The following is a 19,096-nucleotide window of genomic DNA, read 5'->3' as shown; positions in this document are numbered from 1 at the left end:
GAAAGAGATAGCACAAGGTGTAGACGCATGTACAGATCTCATATGATTAGAGATGGGTTTGTCTCTCTGATGATTAATGTCTCCTATATGCTCTAATATGCGACGGCGTAGTTCTCTCTTAGTTTTTCCCACGTATACAAGGGGACAGGGGCATAGGCATGCATAGATCACATTAGAGGTTTTGCAATTAGCAAAATCCCGACTAATGTATCTTTGTCCATTATGTGGGCTCTGTAGATATTTTGTCACCTTAATGTACTCGCAGCCTTTGCATTTACCACATCTATACGTTCCTACCACTTTCCGATCAAGCCAGGTCCCTTTGGCTGATGGTGGTGTAAAGTGACTATGTATTAATCTGTCACCTAGGTTTCTACCACGTCGATAGGTGATCTGTGGGCGTTCACCCACCAGACCAGATATCAACGGGTCTGATGTCAAGATAGGCCAAAACTGAGTGATAATGTTACGTATAGATGTGGCTGCTGTATCATACGTCCCAATTATTCGGAGACAGTTGTTCTCTTTTTTAGGGCGAGGGATAAGTAACGAACTTCGATTACATTTCCTTACTTCATTATATGCTTTAGTAAGAATACTGTTGGGATATCCCCTCTCTCTAAACCTTCGTCTCAACTTATTGGATTCTGTTCTAAAGGATGTGTCATTTGAGCAATTTCTCTTCATGCGTAAATATTGAGCCTTAGGGATACCACGTTTTAGAGGCACTGGGTGATGACTGTCCCATTTTAGAAAGTTGTTACCCGCCGTTGGTTTTCTATAAACACATGTATCTATTCTTCCCGAGGGGTTCCTGCTCAACACTACATCAAGAAAACACAGACTGTCTTTGTGTATTTCATAAGTAAAATGGAGGCCTATCTGATTTACATTAAGTTCGTGTACAAAAGAGATAAAATCCTCTCTCTGTCCCGACCAGATGATAATAATATCGTCAATATACCTTCCCCAGAAGGATATTGACGGCTGATATTTTTCAAGGGTGTCACCAAATACAATACCACTCTCCCACCAACCCAGATAGATGTTAGCATAGGTGGGCGCTGCTGGACTGCCCATGGCAGTCCCTCTGAGTTGGTGGTAGATCTTGGTGTTGAAAGTAAAGAAATTTCTGGTCAGGACAAAGTTGAGGAGTTGTAGAACGAATTCATTATGTTCTTTTAGATGAATACTTCTACTGGACAGGAATGATCTAACAGCCTCAATACCACAGTTATGTGGTATGGAGCTATAAAGGGCCTCCACATCGATGGAGCAGAGCCAGGAATCATTATCCAGTGAGACGTCTTCCAGTTTTAGTAACAAGTCGGTGGTGTCCCTAATATAGGAAGGGAGCGATAGTACAAAAGGACGTAGTATTTGATCAAGGTAGACCCCCGCATTTTGCGTGAGGTTGTTAATGCCTGATACAATTGGGCGGCATTTCAGGGGTGAAAGCCCCTTGTGTATTTTGGGCAATCCGTAGAACGTTGCCATAGTGGGATACATAGGGTAAATGAAATCATATTCTTTTTTATCAATGAGATTGAAGAGTAGAGCTTTGTCGACAATGGCCTTAAGTTCTTTCTGAAAAATCATGGTAGGATCCCTATCCAGAATCCGATAGCCTGTTCTGTCTTTGAGTGCGTTTAGGCACATAGTGACATAGTCCCCTTGATCCATAATGACCAGGTTTCCTCCTTTGTCGGAGGATTTAATCACTATGGTTTTATCCTCCTCCAGGATTTTTAGGGACTGTAGTTCATCCTTTGTTAGATTGGTGACCTGGTGATGATCATTTCTCACCGTGTCCTCTATGGCTCGGATGACTACTCTTAGGAATGTATTAATACTATCCTCTTCATTAATTGGAGGCATTCTAGTGCTACGAAGATGGCATGAAGAGAATGGACCCTTCCCTGGGTCTCTTTCGCTATCATCCAAGAGAGACACCAGCAATTGTGCATCGGTGAATTCATCAGGAGATAGGCCATGTTCCATACCAAGTCTCAAATCACGCATTTTGAAGAATTTTTTCCAATGTAAGGATCTGGCAAAAAGATGGAGATCACGTACCCATCCAAAAGAGTCAGGTCGATTTGTGGGTATAAATGATACGCCTTTATTAAGAAGAGAGATTTCAGATTCAGAAAAAATTCTTTTAGATAGGTTTATAATTCGTTTATTGTCTGATGAGGGGGAAAACAGCGGGTCATTTGATGTCGATGCTAGCCCTAACTCTGGGTCAGCATCGGACCCTTCTCCAAAAAAGATGATGTGGAGGCGGAATGTATTGGCACATTGGCCTGTGACGAGGAAGAGGCAGAGGACAATCCATATTGTGGAGGTCCATATGATTGATTTCTGTTTCTGCCTCTTAGGCTACAATCAGACACAACTTTTGCTCAGTGTTTTTTTTTGGGGCCTGGGGGAAAAAATAATTAAATAAAGCACCCTAATTCTTCTCCATGCATGATGCAGTTTATGTGCCTTTATTTTCTTATATAGTGTATTAGAGTAGACAGATTTTTATTCTGGCATTTAATCTGCTGCATTTTTGTTATTATAACTCTTATACTATAGAATTATTTATCTACTTTTATAGATATGGGGGAGTAGGGGGGTGGACACTGAAAAAACACACCGACATACATGCATACTGTTTTCTTTTTTTTTCACAATTTGTTTAAAGAAAAACAAACAAACAAACAAACAACAAAAAAAGACGCCATAACCAGAGCCCGTGGTGATTTTTAAAAACTGCAACTGAACGCCACTTAGGCATGCTGGGAGTTGTAGTTTTGCAACAGCTGGAGGCACCCTGGTTGGGAAACACTGCCCTATTGACTCCCATCTAACATCTGGCCATAGTGTTTCTGGCTCAGAATAAAAAGGGGTATTTTTATTTGACCACAATCCTGAGCACTGGGAAATAGTTTTTAGTAGTAAAGAAAACAAAATATTTGGTAAAATTAAAAACATGTTTTTTTTTAATGCTACACCATTCAGTCAAACTGACATCAGATATCAGAATCAATATCTTGATTTCATAGGTCAGTACAATTCGTGATACCCAATTTATGTCCCAGGAATATGTTATTGTTGGAGAGTCCCTTGTCATACCCTCTGGTATACACTCTGTCCTAGACACGCCTTCCTGCAATGTCTACTTATGACAGTATAACCGGCGTCCTGCACCAAGATCCACTAATATCCTCCCTCAGAGACAGACTTCTGGAGGAGCGATTATCAGTTGACTCCAAAATTCAATCCCCCAATCTCCCAGTTCCTCCCAGGATCCAGCTTATTCATTCATTCACTCACACTCCATACACACTTGGGTAGCAGACAGTTACTTTATGACAGGTACAGATGAATGACTCTGGGCAAAGTTACCTGCCTTTTGTTGGTCGCGAGCCAGTTGACTAAGGCACCAAGATATACCAAAGGGGGAGACAGTGATACTTTGGCTAGGTACAAGAAGGTGTCCTACCGTACTCTTGGAGATGATCAGCTTCCATCTAACCCAGAGTCCCTGTTCGGGCACCAAAAACTGATATGGATTTTATCAGTGACCTAGTAAATATCTGACCCCCGTCCTAATTCATTATCAGAATGTATACACCAAAGTAAATAAAACAGAGTCATATCAGTTTCAAATACTTCATACTTCTAGCTTTATTTGACAGTCGTCCAAGTTATATAGATATTGCAATTAGCATAAGTTCCCACCCTCATTAGGGAGGTCTTTTTAGCCCTGGCATACCGTATAAGGTATGGTCCTTTTGTTAGATTTTTTAGAAGGCTTTTCAGGCGTTGGCCAGGACAGGAAATTCCTTACTCGGTGGGAGGGGGGAGAGCAAGAAGCAGAGTAGCGTGGGGGACATTTGACAGTGTGAGCGTAGAGTATGAACAAGTGCTGCTGGCGGTGCTGCTCCCATAGAACAAAAGACAGACATATATCATTGTTGCATAAAGAGAAGAACGAAGCACTCACCCAATAGAATGTATTCAGCTGAGCTTCTAACATCACGTTTAGTCAGTGAAGGAGCAGGGGGGTGGAAGATGGAAGCGGGGAGTTCAGGCGTTGAGCCACGGACCATATCACACTGTTAGGCCTCCTTTACCAACTGGACATGATGTGAGAAGCACAGCAGCATACAGTCTATTGGGTGAGTGCTCCGTTCTTCTCTTTATGTAGGAAAGTTACATAATCTTCTGTTACCAGTACTTAATGTATGCATTTTTGCGTTAACATACAGTATAAAGAATTCTTACAGCTTATACAGTTATATTATAGTCCCATGATATTATGTAGGTCGTAACTAAATTTCAAAATATTTTTTTTTTTTTAAAGATGAACATCTGGCACTAAAAAAATAATAAAAAATAAAAATAATAAAAAATAAAAATTGGCAAAAAGCTATAAAATCTGGCAGTGGACTATCAAAAACCTGTAACATATGGCTGTGGAATTCAATAACCTGTAACATCTGGCAGTGGAATATCAAAAAGCTATAACATCTGGGAGTGGAATATCAAAAACCTGTAACATCTGGAAGTTGAATATCAAAAACCTGTAACATCTGGCTGTGAAATTCAAAAACCTGTAACATCTCTGTTATGGCAGTCTATTTTGTGATCCTGTACAAGAAAGCCACATGGAGTTAGTTTACACAAAGGCAAGATGAAGTCTCTTACCTGGAGGGCTTTAAGGCTAGTTTACAGGGACCTATAGCTGTTTTTGTCTGCAACGCCAACCCACAGGTGGGCTGGAAAAAGGGGCGGTGATAACACAATAAAAACCCATTGAAAGGGACCAAACTCTCTCTTTCTTCCCCTGGACAACAACCACACCAACTCCCTTTCAACTTCCTGTTTGGGCCTGATCCTGAGACAACGGACTGCAGCTTCTTCTCCATGCCTGTATATGTTTTGCATACTTGCCGTAAAGGTTCCCCGAAGCTAAGTATTTTTCAGTTGTATTCCTTTGTGTGTTTCATTTATGATAGTAGTACCTTTAAAGGAAAATCCACCCAAATCGCCAACATATCTGGCAATGGAATGTCAAAAACCTGTAACATCTGGCAGTGAAGTTCAAAAAAATGTAACATCTGGCAGTGGACCATCAAAAACCTGTAACATCTGGCAGTGGACCATCAAAATCCTGTAACATCTGGCAGTGGACCATCAAAAACCTGTATCATCTGGCAGTGGACCATCAAAATCCTGTAACATCTGGCAGTGGACCATCAAAAACCTGTATCATCTGGCAGTGGACCATCAAAAACCTTTAACATCTGGCAGTGGACTTTCAAATAGCTGTAACATCTGGCAGTGGAATATCAAAAACCTGTAACATCTGGCAGTGGAATCCAAAAATGGTTATTTGTATGTTGGATATTGGCAATGTTCTCTAACTAATAATACATATCTTTGAAAAGGTAAGGTGTGATAAGAGGGAACATTAAACAAATTCATGGTCCTGTAGTAGCACAACATATTTCTGGGTGTGTCAAAGATTATCACTAGTAGCACTATAATGTTCATACAGGATATAAGACTGTTGCTTTTGTGTTCCTTGTTTAAGGGTAACTTGTATTGCATTAGTGATTGTCACTGGTAATCAAAAGCATTGCTTTTCTCGGTAATGGTTGATTGTATTGCATACATGATAGTTATTAGAAAATGAACAGCAGAAGATCCAGCACTATTTCTTTGCAGCTTTATTGAAAACAAAGCACACGGATAAAATCAGCCAAAACACAGACGCGTTTCGAGTGCATGCGCTCTTTCTCGGTGATGTCACAGATACATCCAGGTGAGGTTAAATACCCTTTATTTAGGGGAGGGGAAAATCCCGTATTACCACCTCTCTCTGGAGACCTGTGACACAGTTCACATTAGTAAGAACAAAAGACATTAAAATATATAAAATCCAAAAAGGAACATACATGCAATAATATTACATAATTGTTCGTACACTTGTAGGATTTGAATGGTACTTCCGGCATGGACAGAGTACAGAAAGCCGCTAACCTGTTCTCAGGATCAGGCACAACCGACAAGTCCACTGTGAATCTAAAGGTACTTATGCATAACCTGGAGAAGTTGCAACTGCAGGAGACTCGGATATGGTGGGACTGTACAACCCTGACAAATTATGTATCTAAAGAAATCATACCGAGAGGCCTCCGAATTAAAAAGATACCTACAACGATTTTTTGCAAAGAAATGATAGCGGAATGGAACGAGGCTATCACGATTTGCTCTAACCGCTTCATGAATATTATCATCAAATATGAATCTAAGAAATTGGAGACACTAACTGAGGACATCAGTAAATTACAAAAAGACCTGGAACCATATAAAGGTATGAATACTTATACTGAATTATTGAATGTTAGAAATGAACGTATTGCTAAATTGGAAGAACAAATTATGGAAACCAAGAAGAAGAAGAAGTTACAGAGGGACATTGAGGGACATAGAGACTTTGAGCTGAAACAACAGTATGAGTGGGGAAGGTGGGAATCATACGAGCATACACCTAAATCTATTCTAAAGAGAAATAAATTTCAGAGAAAACGTACACCTCCCCATAAGGTTACATTCAGCTCATCAGAAATGGAATCAGATGGCGAATCGGATAACCCCACCACTTCTAATTCCACTCCTGGTAAAGCTACATATTACAAAAAAACAAAAAAAGCCAAACGCAAGGCAGAAAATCCAGGAGGGGGGGAAACATACCAGACATGGACACTCCCCGCTTGAGGAGCCAAGCTCAGAAACAAGTGGTGTAATGAATATGTCAAGACTTTAACCAGTGACCAAGTTTCCTTACTTTCTAGGGGGTTAAAATGTACATTTCACAAATTAATGTGTTACTAACTGACGCAAAAACGTATAAAAAATTGGATCATGATCCTACCTCTAAATTTAAACAGGAACTAAGTAAACTGCTAGAGGAGGGTGTAGCATTGGGAGTCCTCTCGGAGAGAGATAGGGATTATCTATATGTAGAACAACCCATTATCCCAGTACTGTACACTCTCCCTAAAACTCAGAAAGGCATTATTCCTCCGCCCATGAGACCTATCGTCTCCGGCAATGGGTCATTGCTGGAGCGAATATCCACATGGGTGGATCGGCTGTTACAGCCATTAGTACAACGAGTCCCCGGGTACCTAAAAGACATCAGAGATGTGTTAAAATCATTTGAAAATATAGTATGGGATCCAGGGTTTGCATGGCTCTCCTGCGATGTGGTGTCATTATACACCTGCATCCCATGGACTGCTGCCATGCAGGCTCTGGATCACCATCTAGTTGCATATAGCAACTACTCTCCTGACTTATGTGCAGGGGTGTGGAAATTGAAAAAAAAAACCTACTTGTCCAAGGGACTAAAGCAGAACACAATCTACTTGTCCCTCAAGAAAATCCACTTGTCCTGGTAGATGAAATAATTTCAACCAAAATAGTCTGATCCCCCCCCACTAGACCACCAGGGATGGATATAAGATTCCTTTAGTCACTGCTGACAGCGATGATCTAATGGTTAATAGGTGATCGCAGCATGTCAGGATATTAGAGGCGGGAGAGCTGTAGCTCCTCTTACACCCGAGACAAGCCCAGAAAAGTCTAGATGTAACTTTTTGATCACCTTATAAAAAATTTCTCATATGAAGTGACCAAAAATGAGCAATTCTGGACAATTTTTTACATTTACACCGTTCACCGTACGGTTTAATTAACATTATATTTTAATAGCCTGGACATTTCCACATGCAGCGATACCACTTATGTTTATTTTTGTACATTATTTTTATTTAAAGAAAATTGAAAAATTTTATTAGGAAAGGGGCTTATTCACATATATACGCACTTTTTAAAATATTTTAATCACTATTTTTCAGTCTCAATAGGGACTTATGTGTTACTGGGGGGGGGGGGGGGGGGTAGGGGTTCTGCTTCTCCAGTTTATGTGGTGCATTTTGTGTCAGAAAATGCTAGAAGTTGCATTTAGTTCCTAGATAACTACAACACCCAGCATGCCCTGATACAGCCTATGGCTCTGCAGCTGACCCGAACCAAAACTACAACTCCCAGCATGTTACACTTTATAGTTCTACAGTTTAGGTTATGGTCCAACATGCAGGGAGTTGTAGTTTTGGTTCGGGCGTGTTTGTGTGCATCCGTGGGGCTCTTGGTTGGCGGGTGAGTATGAAGGGGGGTGGGATTCTGGGGCTGCAATTTAGTGTGGGTGCCACTAAAAATAAATAAAATTAGATGGCACAACTGCCCTAATGCCCGACGTGACAGTCCACTCCTATACAAAACATTCATGCATACACATATCATACATGCACCAGCCACTGCCCCCATATACATACACACACACACACACACACACACACACCCCCGCCACTGCCCCCCCACATCATACATTACATACACACATACACTCACACCATACATATACACCATACATATGCACACATCATACATACACCTGCCGCTGCCCACCCCACATCATACATCACATACACATCACACTTAGACATCATACACACATCATACATTACATACACATCACACACAGAGACATCATACACACATACACTCACACCATACATATCCACCAGTGTTTCCCAACCAGGGTGGCTCCAGCTGTTGCAAAACTACAACTCCCAGCATGTCCAGGGCATGCTGGGAGTTGTAGTTTTGCAACAGCTGGAGGCACTCTGGTTGGGAAACACTGATATACACCATACATATGCACACATCATACATACACCTGCCGCTGCCCACCCCACATCATACATCACATACACACACACACACTTAGACATCATACACACATCATACATTACATACACATTACACACAGAGACATCATACACACATCATACATTACATACACATCACACAGACAGACATCATACACACATTATCCATTACATACACATCACACAGACAGACATCATACACACATTATCCATTACATACATATCACACAGACAGACATCATACACACATTATCCATTACATACACATCACACAGACAGACATCATACACACATCATACATTACATACACATCACACACAGACATCATACACTCATCATACATTACATACACATCACACACACAGACATCATACACACATAATACATTACATACACATCACACACAGACAGACATCATACACTCATCATACATTACATACACATCACACACACATACATCATACACACATCATACATTACATACACATCACACACACAGACATCATACACACATCATACATTACATACACATCACACAGACAGACATCATACACACATTATCCATTACATACACACAGACATCATACACACATCATACATTACATACACATCACACACAGACAGACATCATACACACATTATCCATTACATACACATCACACACACAGACATCATACACACATCATACATTACATACACATCACACATAGACAGACATCATACACACATCACATATACACTCACACCATACATATACACCAGTGTTTCCCAACCAGGGTGCCTCCAGCTGTTGCAAAACTACAACTCCCAGCATGCCCAGGGCATGCTGGGAGTTGTAGTTTTGCAACAGCTGGAGGCACCCTGGTAGGGAAACACTGATATACACCATACATACATCATACATACACCTGCCGCTGCCCCCCCATCATACATTACATACACACACACACATACACTCACACCATACATATACAACCACCCTTCCTGCAGCCGCCTGAATTCTCGGCCTCCTCACCTGAGCCGCCATGAGTGGACATCAGAGCTGTAGTCCCGGCCGGTGTGAGGTAAGATTTCCGTCCTCACCCCCCCCCCCCCCCCCCCCACGCTCTGTGTTTTCCCTGTGCAAACTAGCAACCGCCCCGTGGTGGATTAGGTCCTGTGGAGACAGAGCAGGGGGAGGGGGAGGGATAGAGCTGTGTGCGGGGGATGGAGCTGTGCACAGAGCTGTCTCTGTCCTTTCTCTCACCCTGCTGTGTCTTCTGAGCTCCGTCCATCCTCCGGGAGGGGAGATAAGGGGGCTCTGCAGTCAGCTGGAGGCCGCCGCCCCCTCCATACACTCTGAGCGCTGGTGTGAGGTGTAGACTTCCATCGGCTCCTGCGCCTCACACCGGCATTAAAGAAAAATAAGGGGGAAGTCGGTCTGTCCCTGCTCGCCCGATACAGGGCTAAATCTATAAACAATTCACCTGCCCGGCGCCCACAACTACTTGTCCCGGGCGTCGGGCGATATGATTTTCAAATCCCTGATGTGAATATATTAAAATGGTCGTCTGGTTTCTTATGTCCCGTAACTATTTCATTTTTGACAGGTCCTTTTTTGTCCAAGTAAGCGGTGCTTCCATGGGGGCCAGGCAATCACCTTCGCTTGCTAACCTAACTATGTCTTTTTGGGAGTTACAATTTATCTATACTGATGAAAATCCCTTTAAGGTCAACATACAGTGGTACGGTCGATTTATTGATGACCTCCTCCTTATTTGGAGGGGGGACATCGCGACCGTGCCACTGTTTGTTGACTACCTAAATAATAACATGTTTAATTTAAAATTTACTTACCATGTGGATCCTACCAGCATTATGTTTTTGGACCTAGTGCTGAGAGGATCTCAGGACCAAATTATTGAGACCTCTACGTACAGAAAACCCATATCGGGCAATACGGTCCTGAGAGCAGACAGCAATCACCCCAAACATACGGTCCAAGCGATCCCGGTTGGGGAATTACCGTATTTATCGGGGTATAACACGCACCGGCCTATAACACGCACCCTCATTTTTCCAAGGAAATATTGGTAAAAAAGTTTTTTTTACCAAAATATACTTGGAAAAATGAGGGTGCGTGTGTGTGCAGGTGTATACCCTGATAGACTGTTTCTGGTGGCTTCTGCAGTTCAATGATTTAAAGCAAGCGCTTTAAATCATTGATGTGCAGTGGCTTCTGTGGGGCCAGAGTGCCGCTGCTCTATTCCATCCCTGTCCCCGGTTTTATAGTTAAATATCCCGCCGCCGTCACGGCCCAATTCCCTCCCCGTCCCCGGTTTTATAGTTAAATATCCCGCCGCCGCCACGGTACAATTCCCTGCCCGTTAAGGACTGCGGTCCTTCATGCTCCGGCAGTCTCCTGTTCTGTCACTGTGCGCCGCGCACTGACTGACGAGTGACGTTGTGTTGAGGACGTCACTCGTCATTACGCAGAGCACAGTGACAGATCAGGAGACCGCCGGAGCATGAAGGACCGCAGTCCCCAGGGCACATGTAACTATGAAACCGGGGACAGGGAGGGAATTGGGCAGTGGCGGCGGCGGGATATTTAACTATTAAACGGGGATGGGGAGGGAATTGTGCCGTGGCGGCGGGATATTTAACTATAAAACCGGGGACGGGGAGGGAATCGGGCAGTGGCAGTGGGACTCTGACCAGGCAGAAGCTGCTGCAGTTCAATGATTTAAAGTGCCCCCTTTAAATCATTGAACTGCAGCGGCTTTTGTGTGGTCACAAACAGTCTATCGGGATATAACACGCAGATAGACTTTAGGCTAAAAATTTTAGCATAAAAAATGCGTGTTATATGCCGATAAATACGGTATGTGTATAATACACCCCCAAAAATAGTCCCCCCCAAATACATCAACATGTCCTGCAAAAAAAGTCCTTTTATGCAATAAATGATAAATTATAAAAAAAAAATATATAAATTTGGTATCGACGTAATTGAATCAACCCGCAGTGTAACGTTAACATGTCATTTATACCGCATGACTAACGACCTAAAAAAAAAAAAAAAAACACAGAATAGATTTTTTTATGTATACCACCTGATAAAAAAAATTAAATAAAAAAACGATCAGAGTGTGACATGTACCCCAGAATGGTACCAATGAAAGCGTCAACTTGTCTCCCAAATATATTTTTGCACCCCAAGGCCCCTGCAATTTTGTATGATGCAAACAAAATATCCTAAACTAAAAGGATGCCCCAGAATCCACAAAGCACACCTTCATGTCTGAGACCTGTGTGAGAGACACGAAGCACACAAAGGCCACGTATGGGATATTTCGAAGTACCGTATATAATTTATTTTATTATATTTTTTCCCCTTTTTTTTGTACCAATTTTTTCACCTTTTTTTATTGTTTCCACTTTTTTTTTTTTTACTATTATACACATAATTTAATGGAGTACACATCTTTAATCCATTGAATTATGCCTAGGTCTGCAGTACTGACAGGCATAGGATAGATCAGTCCCTACATTAGGTAAGGACTGATAACTCATGTTGCCGTGACAATGGAGGCAACTGTCAGTCCTCCGGTTGGCTACCATCAGCGCTCTGCTTTCACTTTGCCACGTCACAAACAATGAGCCCTGATACATCCCTGTATATGGAAAAATAGAAAAGTTAGAGGACATTTTTAAGCATACAAATTAAAGTTATAATTTTCTTATAGTAGTAAAATAAAATAAGACCTATATAAATTGGGTATGGCTGTAAGTGTGTGGACCTACAGAATAAAGATACTGGCCCTGATTTACTAAGAGTGTTGTGTAGTTTACTTTGTGGGTTTTAATTCCCTACAATTTATTTTTCCACGGTATTTACTAAGGTTTACCTACATTTTGCACTTTTCCCTACTTTTTTCTTCAAAACAAGCCCTCATATGGGTGGAACATTAAAAGAGTTTTCATTATTAGAAGGGGAGGAGGGAAAAACAAAAGTGGAAAAATGAAAAACCCTTAACCTCTTCAGGACATAGGGCGTATGGATACGCCCTGCATGCCGAGTCCTTAAGGACCGAGGGCGTATCCATACGCCCGTGGGAATTCCGGCCCCCACCGCTAGCCGGTTGGGGACCGGAGCCGGATGCCTGCTGAAATCGTTCAGCAGGCATCCCGGCATATCGCCCAGGGGGGTCATTATGTCCCCCCATGTCGGCGATCGCCGCAGATCGCTGGACAATTCAGTCCAGCGATCTGCGGCGATTCCGGGTCAATCGGGTCTCCAGTGACCCGGTGACCCGGAATTACTGGCTGTTCGGGGCCGTCTCTGACGGCCCCGAACAGCCAGAGCCTGCAGGGGTGAGGTGGCACTGGTGCCACCTCACGATCGCCCTGATTCGTCGGCCGGATTACCGGCCGACCAATCAGGGCGCCTGCTGCGGGTGTCACTCCCGCACCCGCTCCGCCCCTCTTCCGGAGGACGTGAGCGGGTGCGGGACGTGCACCCCGGGTGCTGGGGACCCCGATCCCCGGCGCCCCTGTTGGGATCGGGGCCCCAGGAGCAGCTGCGGCGGCGGAGACGACGAGGGACTGACCTGTGCGGCGAGGATCGTTGGAGGTGAGTGACAGCCTCCTGCTGTTGCTTAGCAACAGATCCCAGCATGCAAAAAGGGCATGCTGGGAGCTGTAGTTATGCAACAGCAGGAGGCAGACCACCACAACTCCCAGCATTCCCTTATGGGCATGCTGGGACTTATGGTTTTGCAACAGCTGGAGGCACATTCTTTCTATGGAAAAGTGTACCTTCAGCTGTTGTATAACTACAACTCCCAGCTTGCACAAACAGCTAAAGTGCATGCTGGGAGTTGTAGTGGTGCATCTGCTGGTTGCATAACTACAACTTCCAGCATGCCCGTTGGCTGTCGGTGACTGCTGAGAGTTGTAGTTTTGCAACAGCTGAAGGCACACTGGTTGTGAAACTTAGAGTTTTTTTTTACCTAACTCAGTGTTTCACGACCGGTGTGCCTCCAGCTGTTGCAAACTACAACTCTCAGCAGTCACCGTACACCATGCACCGTACATGCTGGGAGTTGTAGTTTTGCAACAGCTGGAGGCACACTGGTTGTGAAACACTGAGTTAGGTCACAAACTCAGTGATACATAACCAGTGTGCCTACAGCTGTTGCAAAACTGCAACTATCAGCAGTCACCGACAGCCAACGGGCATGCTGGGAGTTGTAGTTATGCAACAGCTGGATGTCCCCCCCAATGTGAACGTACAGGGTACACTCACATGGGTGGAGGATTACAGTAAGTATCTGGCTGCAAATTTGAGCTGCCGCAAACTTTCTGCTGCAGCTCAAATTGCCAGCGAGAAACTACTGTGAACCCCCCGCCCGTGTGACTGTACCCTAAAAACACTACACTACAATAACACAAAAAATAAAATAAAAAGTAAAAAACACTACATATACACATACTCCTACACAGCCCCCCTCCCCTCCCCAATAAAAATGAAAAACGTCTGGTACGCCACTGTTTCCAGAACGGAGCCTCCAGCTGTTGCAAAACAACTCCCAGTATTGTCGGACAGCCGTTGACTGTCCAGGCATGCTGGGAGTTTTGCAACAGCTGGAGGCACCCTGTTTGGGAATCACTGGCGTAGAATACCCCTATGTCCACCCCTATGCAATCCCTAATTTAGGCCTCAAATGCGCATGGCGCTCTCACTTTGGAGCCCTGTCGTATTTCAAGGCAACAGTTTAGGGTCACATATGGGGTATCGCCGTACTCGGGAGAAATTGTGTTACAAATTTTGGGGGGTATTTTCTGCTTTTACCCTTTTTAAAAATGTAAAATTTTTGGGAAAACAAGCATTTTAGGTAAAAAAAATTTTTTTTTTTTACATATGCAAAAGTCGTGAAACACCTGTGGGGTATAAAGGTTCACTTAACCCCTTGTTACGTTCCCCGAGGGGTCTAGTTTCCAAAATGGTATGCCATGTGGGGTTTTTTTTGCTGTCCTGGCACCATAGGGGCTTCCTAAATGCGGCATGCCCCCAGAGAAAAATTTGCGTTCAAAAAGCCAAATGTGACTCCTTCTCTTCCGAGACCTGTAGTGCGCCAGCAGAGCACTTTTCACCCCCATATGGGGTGTTTTCTGAATCGGGAGAAATTGGGCTTCAAATTTTTAGGGGTATTTTCTGCTATTACCCTTTTTAAAAATAAAAATTTTTTGGGAAAACAAGCATTTTAGGTAAAAAATTATTTTTTTTTTTTTACATTTGCAAAAGTCGTGAAACACCTGTGGGGTATTAAGGTTCACTTTATCCCATGTTACATTCCCCGAGGGGTCTAGTTTCCAAAATGGTATGCCATGTGGGTTTTTTTTGCTGTTCTGGCACCATAAGGGCTTCCTAAAGGTAACATGCCCCCCAAAAACCATTTCAGAAAAACGTACTCTCCAAAATCCCCTTGTCGCTCCTTCCCTTCTGAGCCCTCTACTGCGCCCGCCGAACACTTTACATAGACATATGAGGTATGTGCTTACTCGAGAGAAATTGGGCTACAAATACAAGTAAAAATTTTGTCCTTTTACCCCTTGTAAAAATTCAAAAATTGGGTCTGCAAGAACATGTGAGTGTAAAAAATGAAGATTGTGAATTTTCTCCTTCACTTTGCTGCTATTCCTGTGAAACACCTAAAGGGTTAAAACGCTGACTGAATGTCATTTTGAATACTTTTGGGGGTGTAGTTTTTATAATGGGGTCATTTATGGGGTATTTCTAATATGAAGACCCTTCAAATCCACTTCAAACCTGAACTGGTCCCTGAAAAATACTGAGTTTGAAAATTTTGTGAAAAATCGGAAAATTGCTGCTGACCGTTGAAGCCCTCTGGTGCCTTCCAAAAGTAAAAACACATCAATTTTATGATGCAAACATAAAGTAGACATATTGTATATGTGAACCAAAAAAAAAATGTATTCGTAATATCCATTTTCCTTACAAGCAGAGAGCTTCAAAGTTAGAAAAATGCAAAATTTTCAAATTTTTCATCAAATTTACGGATTTTTCACCAAGAAATGATGCAAGTATCGACAAAAATTTACCACTATGTTAAAGTAGAATATGTCACGAAAAAACAATCTCGGAATCAGAATGATAACTAAAAGCATTCCAGAGTTTTTAATGTTTAAAGTGACAGTGGTCAGATGTGCAAAAAACGCTCCGGTCCTTAAGGCCAAAATGGGCTCCGTCCTGAAGGGGTTAAAGGGGTACTCAGCTGCTAGACATCTTATCCTCTATCAAACTGATAGGGGATAAGATGTCTGATTGAGTGGGTCCTGCTGCTGGTCAATAGCCCCTCAAGCCCTCCCGGAAAACGCCCGCAGTACCCAACGTTCTAAACAAATGCCGGTTTCCTGCGGCATTGGTCGTGACGTCACAGCCACGCCCCTCGTGACGTCACACCATGCCCCCTCCATTCATGTCTATGGGAGTGGTGTGTCGGCCGAAATGCCCCCTCCCATAGACACGAATAGAGGGGGTGTGACAGTATGTTATTGGTAAGGACCTGCGGTGATGAAGTGGAGTTATTATGGCTCGGAGAAACAGGTCATGGAATACCAACTTATGCAGAACTACATCTACATACCCCCAATGTATCCTATCGGACCCTTCTCTGCGTCCAGTGTAAGTAACAGAGGAGACGTCCAAGTGTTTTCCACCCATCAAAGCAGTTTTATCATCCATCAGGTGCCATGGAGGCCTGCCTCCCTTTGACGAATCCCCTATTAGTAAAAGAAGCGCATTGAGAAAGCGCAAGGAGAGTATTTTTGTGTATATTTTCACATTACAGTTTAAGAGCGAGATGAGTTAGAATTAGCTGGGGGAGGTGGGTGGTTTATTCTGTGTTAATCAGGGCTGTGGAGTCGGTAGATAAATGTTCCGACTCCAGAGTTTTTTGTACTTCCGACTCCCCATTTATTAATGTGCGAATGTATTTATAAATACTTACAGTTGAATCCAAGAAGCTGTTCCACCAAGTTCTTATAAGCTCTTCTAGCAGAGAGAGGTAGTTGGGCAGAAGCTGCTGCCTTCTCCTTTTTGTGTGCTGATCTGCTGCTGAAGATAGGGCAGTGTCAGGATCCAGGAAGGGGCATAAAACATGATTTCCCTAGTAGAATCCCATAGTCATGTTTTAAGATTAAGCTAACAAAGTTTTTATAGCCTTAGCTGAATGGCAGCAGTTTTTCCAATGGTTTACAGTCTTGAACTATTGACCCTCCATTCCCTTCACTTATACAAGTGTCTCTAGTCCTGCAAAAAACATATTTACTTAATCCCTTATCAGTGAGAGGCTAGGTTACCCATGGGTTCCCTGTTACAGCAGAACACAACACTATGGAAAGTATAAGTATTGCCGCTACTAATTGTGCGTTGCTTGCCATATAGTGTAGCACATGAAAAGCATGCTTCTTCATGGTCAGTTAACGTGTTCGTTATGCGGTTACGTGAGGCACTGCATGCATTGGTCTTTATTCTTACAGTAGAGAAGTAATTAATTATAACTTTTTGTGAATTGGGACATTTAAACTTTTTTTTTTTTCCAATCTAAATTTAGTATGAGTCGGTGCATTGTTTGCTGACTTCGACTCCAGGTACCCAAAATTTCGTCCCACTCCTCGACTCCGACTCCACAGCCCTGGTGTTAATAGATGTTATGGGAACATTCAGGGGTTCTACCTGGTCGACAGTTTGGCTATGTTCACATGCTGGAATGTCTGCAAGGAAATTCACTGTGTGGACATACTGGCGCTAGGACCGCACAGGGGTCAAAGCTGATCGCGCGACTTAAAACCGGCAACTCAATGTTGCTGGCTAATTGCTTTGGGTGATCAGGACTATCGCGGGTCAATCGCAAGGTCCCGATCATCTAAAATGATGGCCAGAGGGTCCCTACCGTCCTCCATGCCGTGTGATCTTTTTTCTGTTGCTCTATCCTGTAAAAACATAATAAACATAAATAATAAACATATGTGGTATCACCGCGTGCATAAATGTCTGAATTATTAAAATATAATTTTAATTAAACCGCATGGTAACTGTCGTAAACCTAAAAAATACCAAAGTCTCGAATTTCGCATTTTCGGTAAATTCATATAGCAGAAAAAAAAATTTTAAAAAGAGAAAAAGCCCATTAAAAACAAAAATGGTACCCTTAACCTGTTGGGAACAGAGGGCGTACCTGTACGCCCTCCACCCACACCCTTTCTATAATGCGGGGCCACACTGTGGTCGGGCCCGGCCTCTAACAACAGTGGGGACCTGTGGCTAAGAGCGTGCGGCACTGATCGCGATGCCGCGCGCTATTAACCCTTTAGACACGGCATTCAAAGTTGAAAGTGAAAGTACATTAATGCCGGTTAGCTCAGCGGGCTGTTCGGGATCGCCGCGGCGAAATCGAGGCATCCCGAACAGCTGTATACCTTCCTCCTCGCTGTCCGATCGCCGAATGACTGCTCAGTGCCTAAGATCCAGGCATGAGCAGTCAAATGGCAGAATCATTGATCAATGGTTTCCTATGAGAAACCATTGATCAATGTAAAACATCAGTGTATGCAGTGTTATAGCCCCCTATGGGAGCTATAACATTGCAAAAGAAAAGTGAAAAAAAAAAAAAGTCAATAAAGGTCATTTAACCCCTTCCATAATAAAAGTTTGAATCACCCCCCTTTTCCCATTTAAAAAAAACTGTGTAAATAAAAATGAACATATGTGGTATTGCCACGTGCGGAAATGTCCGAGTTATAAAAATATATTGTTAATTAAACCGCACGGTCAATGGCGTACGCGCAAAAAAATTCCAAAGTCCAAAATAGTGTCTTTTTGGTCACTTTTTATATCATGAAAAAATGAATAAAATGCGATCAAAAAGTCTGATCAATAAAAAAATGGTACCGCTAAAAACTTCAGATCCCGGCGCAAAAAATGAGCCCTCATACCGCCCCGTACGCAGAAAAATTTAAAGTTATAGGGGTCAGAAGATGGCAATTTTAAATTTTCCTGCATATAGTTATGATTTTTTCCAGAAGTACGACAAAATCCAACCTATATAAGTAGGGGATCATTTTAATCGTATGGACCTACAGAATAAAGATAAGGTGTCATTTTTACTGAAAAATGTACTGCGTAGATACAGAAGCCCCCAAAATTTACAAAATTGAGTTTTTTCTTCAATTTTGTCGCACAATGATTTTTTTTTCCGTTTCACCGTAGATTTTTGGGCAAAATGACTGACGTC

General features: G+C 42.8%; 2 protein-coding genes across 13 annotated transcripts in view; one reads left to right on the top strand and one right to left on the bottom strand.

Annotated features, from left to right (window-relative positions):
- The window catches only part of LOC130282769 (uncharacterized), a 37,061-nt gene extending 28,646 nt beyond the window's left edge, over window positions 1-8,415 (top strand). For both annotated transcript variants that reach the window (XM_056531436.1, XM_056531435.1), the window contains exon 2: window positions 4,358-8,415. In XM_056531436.1, coding sequence (XP_056387411.1) covers window positions 6,013-6,777 — 765 coding nt within the window. In that variant the 5' untranslated portion in view covers window positions 4,358-6,012 and the 3' untranslated portion in view covers window positions 6,778-8,415. The remainder of the gene's footprint in view (window positions 1-4,357) is intronic.
- The window catches only part of ITPRIP (inositol 1,4,5-trisphosphate receptor interacting protein), a 68,172-nt gene that overhangs the window by 48,618 nt on the left and 458 nt on the right, over window positions 1-19,096 (bottom strand). For 7 of the 11 annotated variants that reach the window (XM_056531424.1, XM_056531431.1, XM_056531425.1 and 4 more), the window contains exon 2: window positions 17,756-17,795. The exons of 1 other annotated variant lie outside the window; for it this stretch is intronic. In XM_056531424.1, the coding sequence (XP_056387399.1) occupies window positions 17,756-17,795 (40 nt within the window). Of the gene's footprint in view, window positions 1-16,447; window positions 16,585-17,755; window positions 17,796-19,096 lie in introns of those variants that run through there. 3 more of the 11 variants (XM_056531422.1, XM_056531427.1, XM_056531426.1) reach the window with 3 other exon arrangements.

The sequence above is a fragment of the Hyla sarda genome, chromosome 7 (assembly GCF_029499605.1).
Source record: "Hyla sarda isolate aHylSar1 chromosome 7, aHylSar1.hap1, whole genome shotgun sequence".
Lineage (NCBI taxonomy): Eukaryota > Metazoa > Chordata > Amphibia > Anura > Hylidae > Hyla > Hyla sarda.
This window is presented reverse-complemented; position numbering and strand designations above follow the sequence as displayed.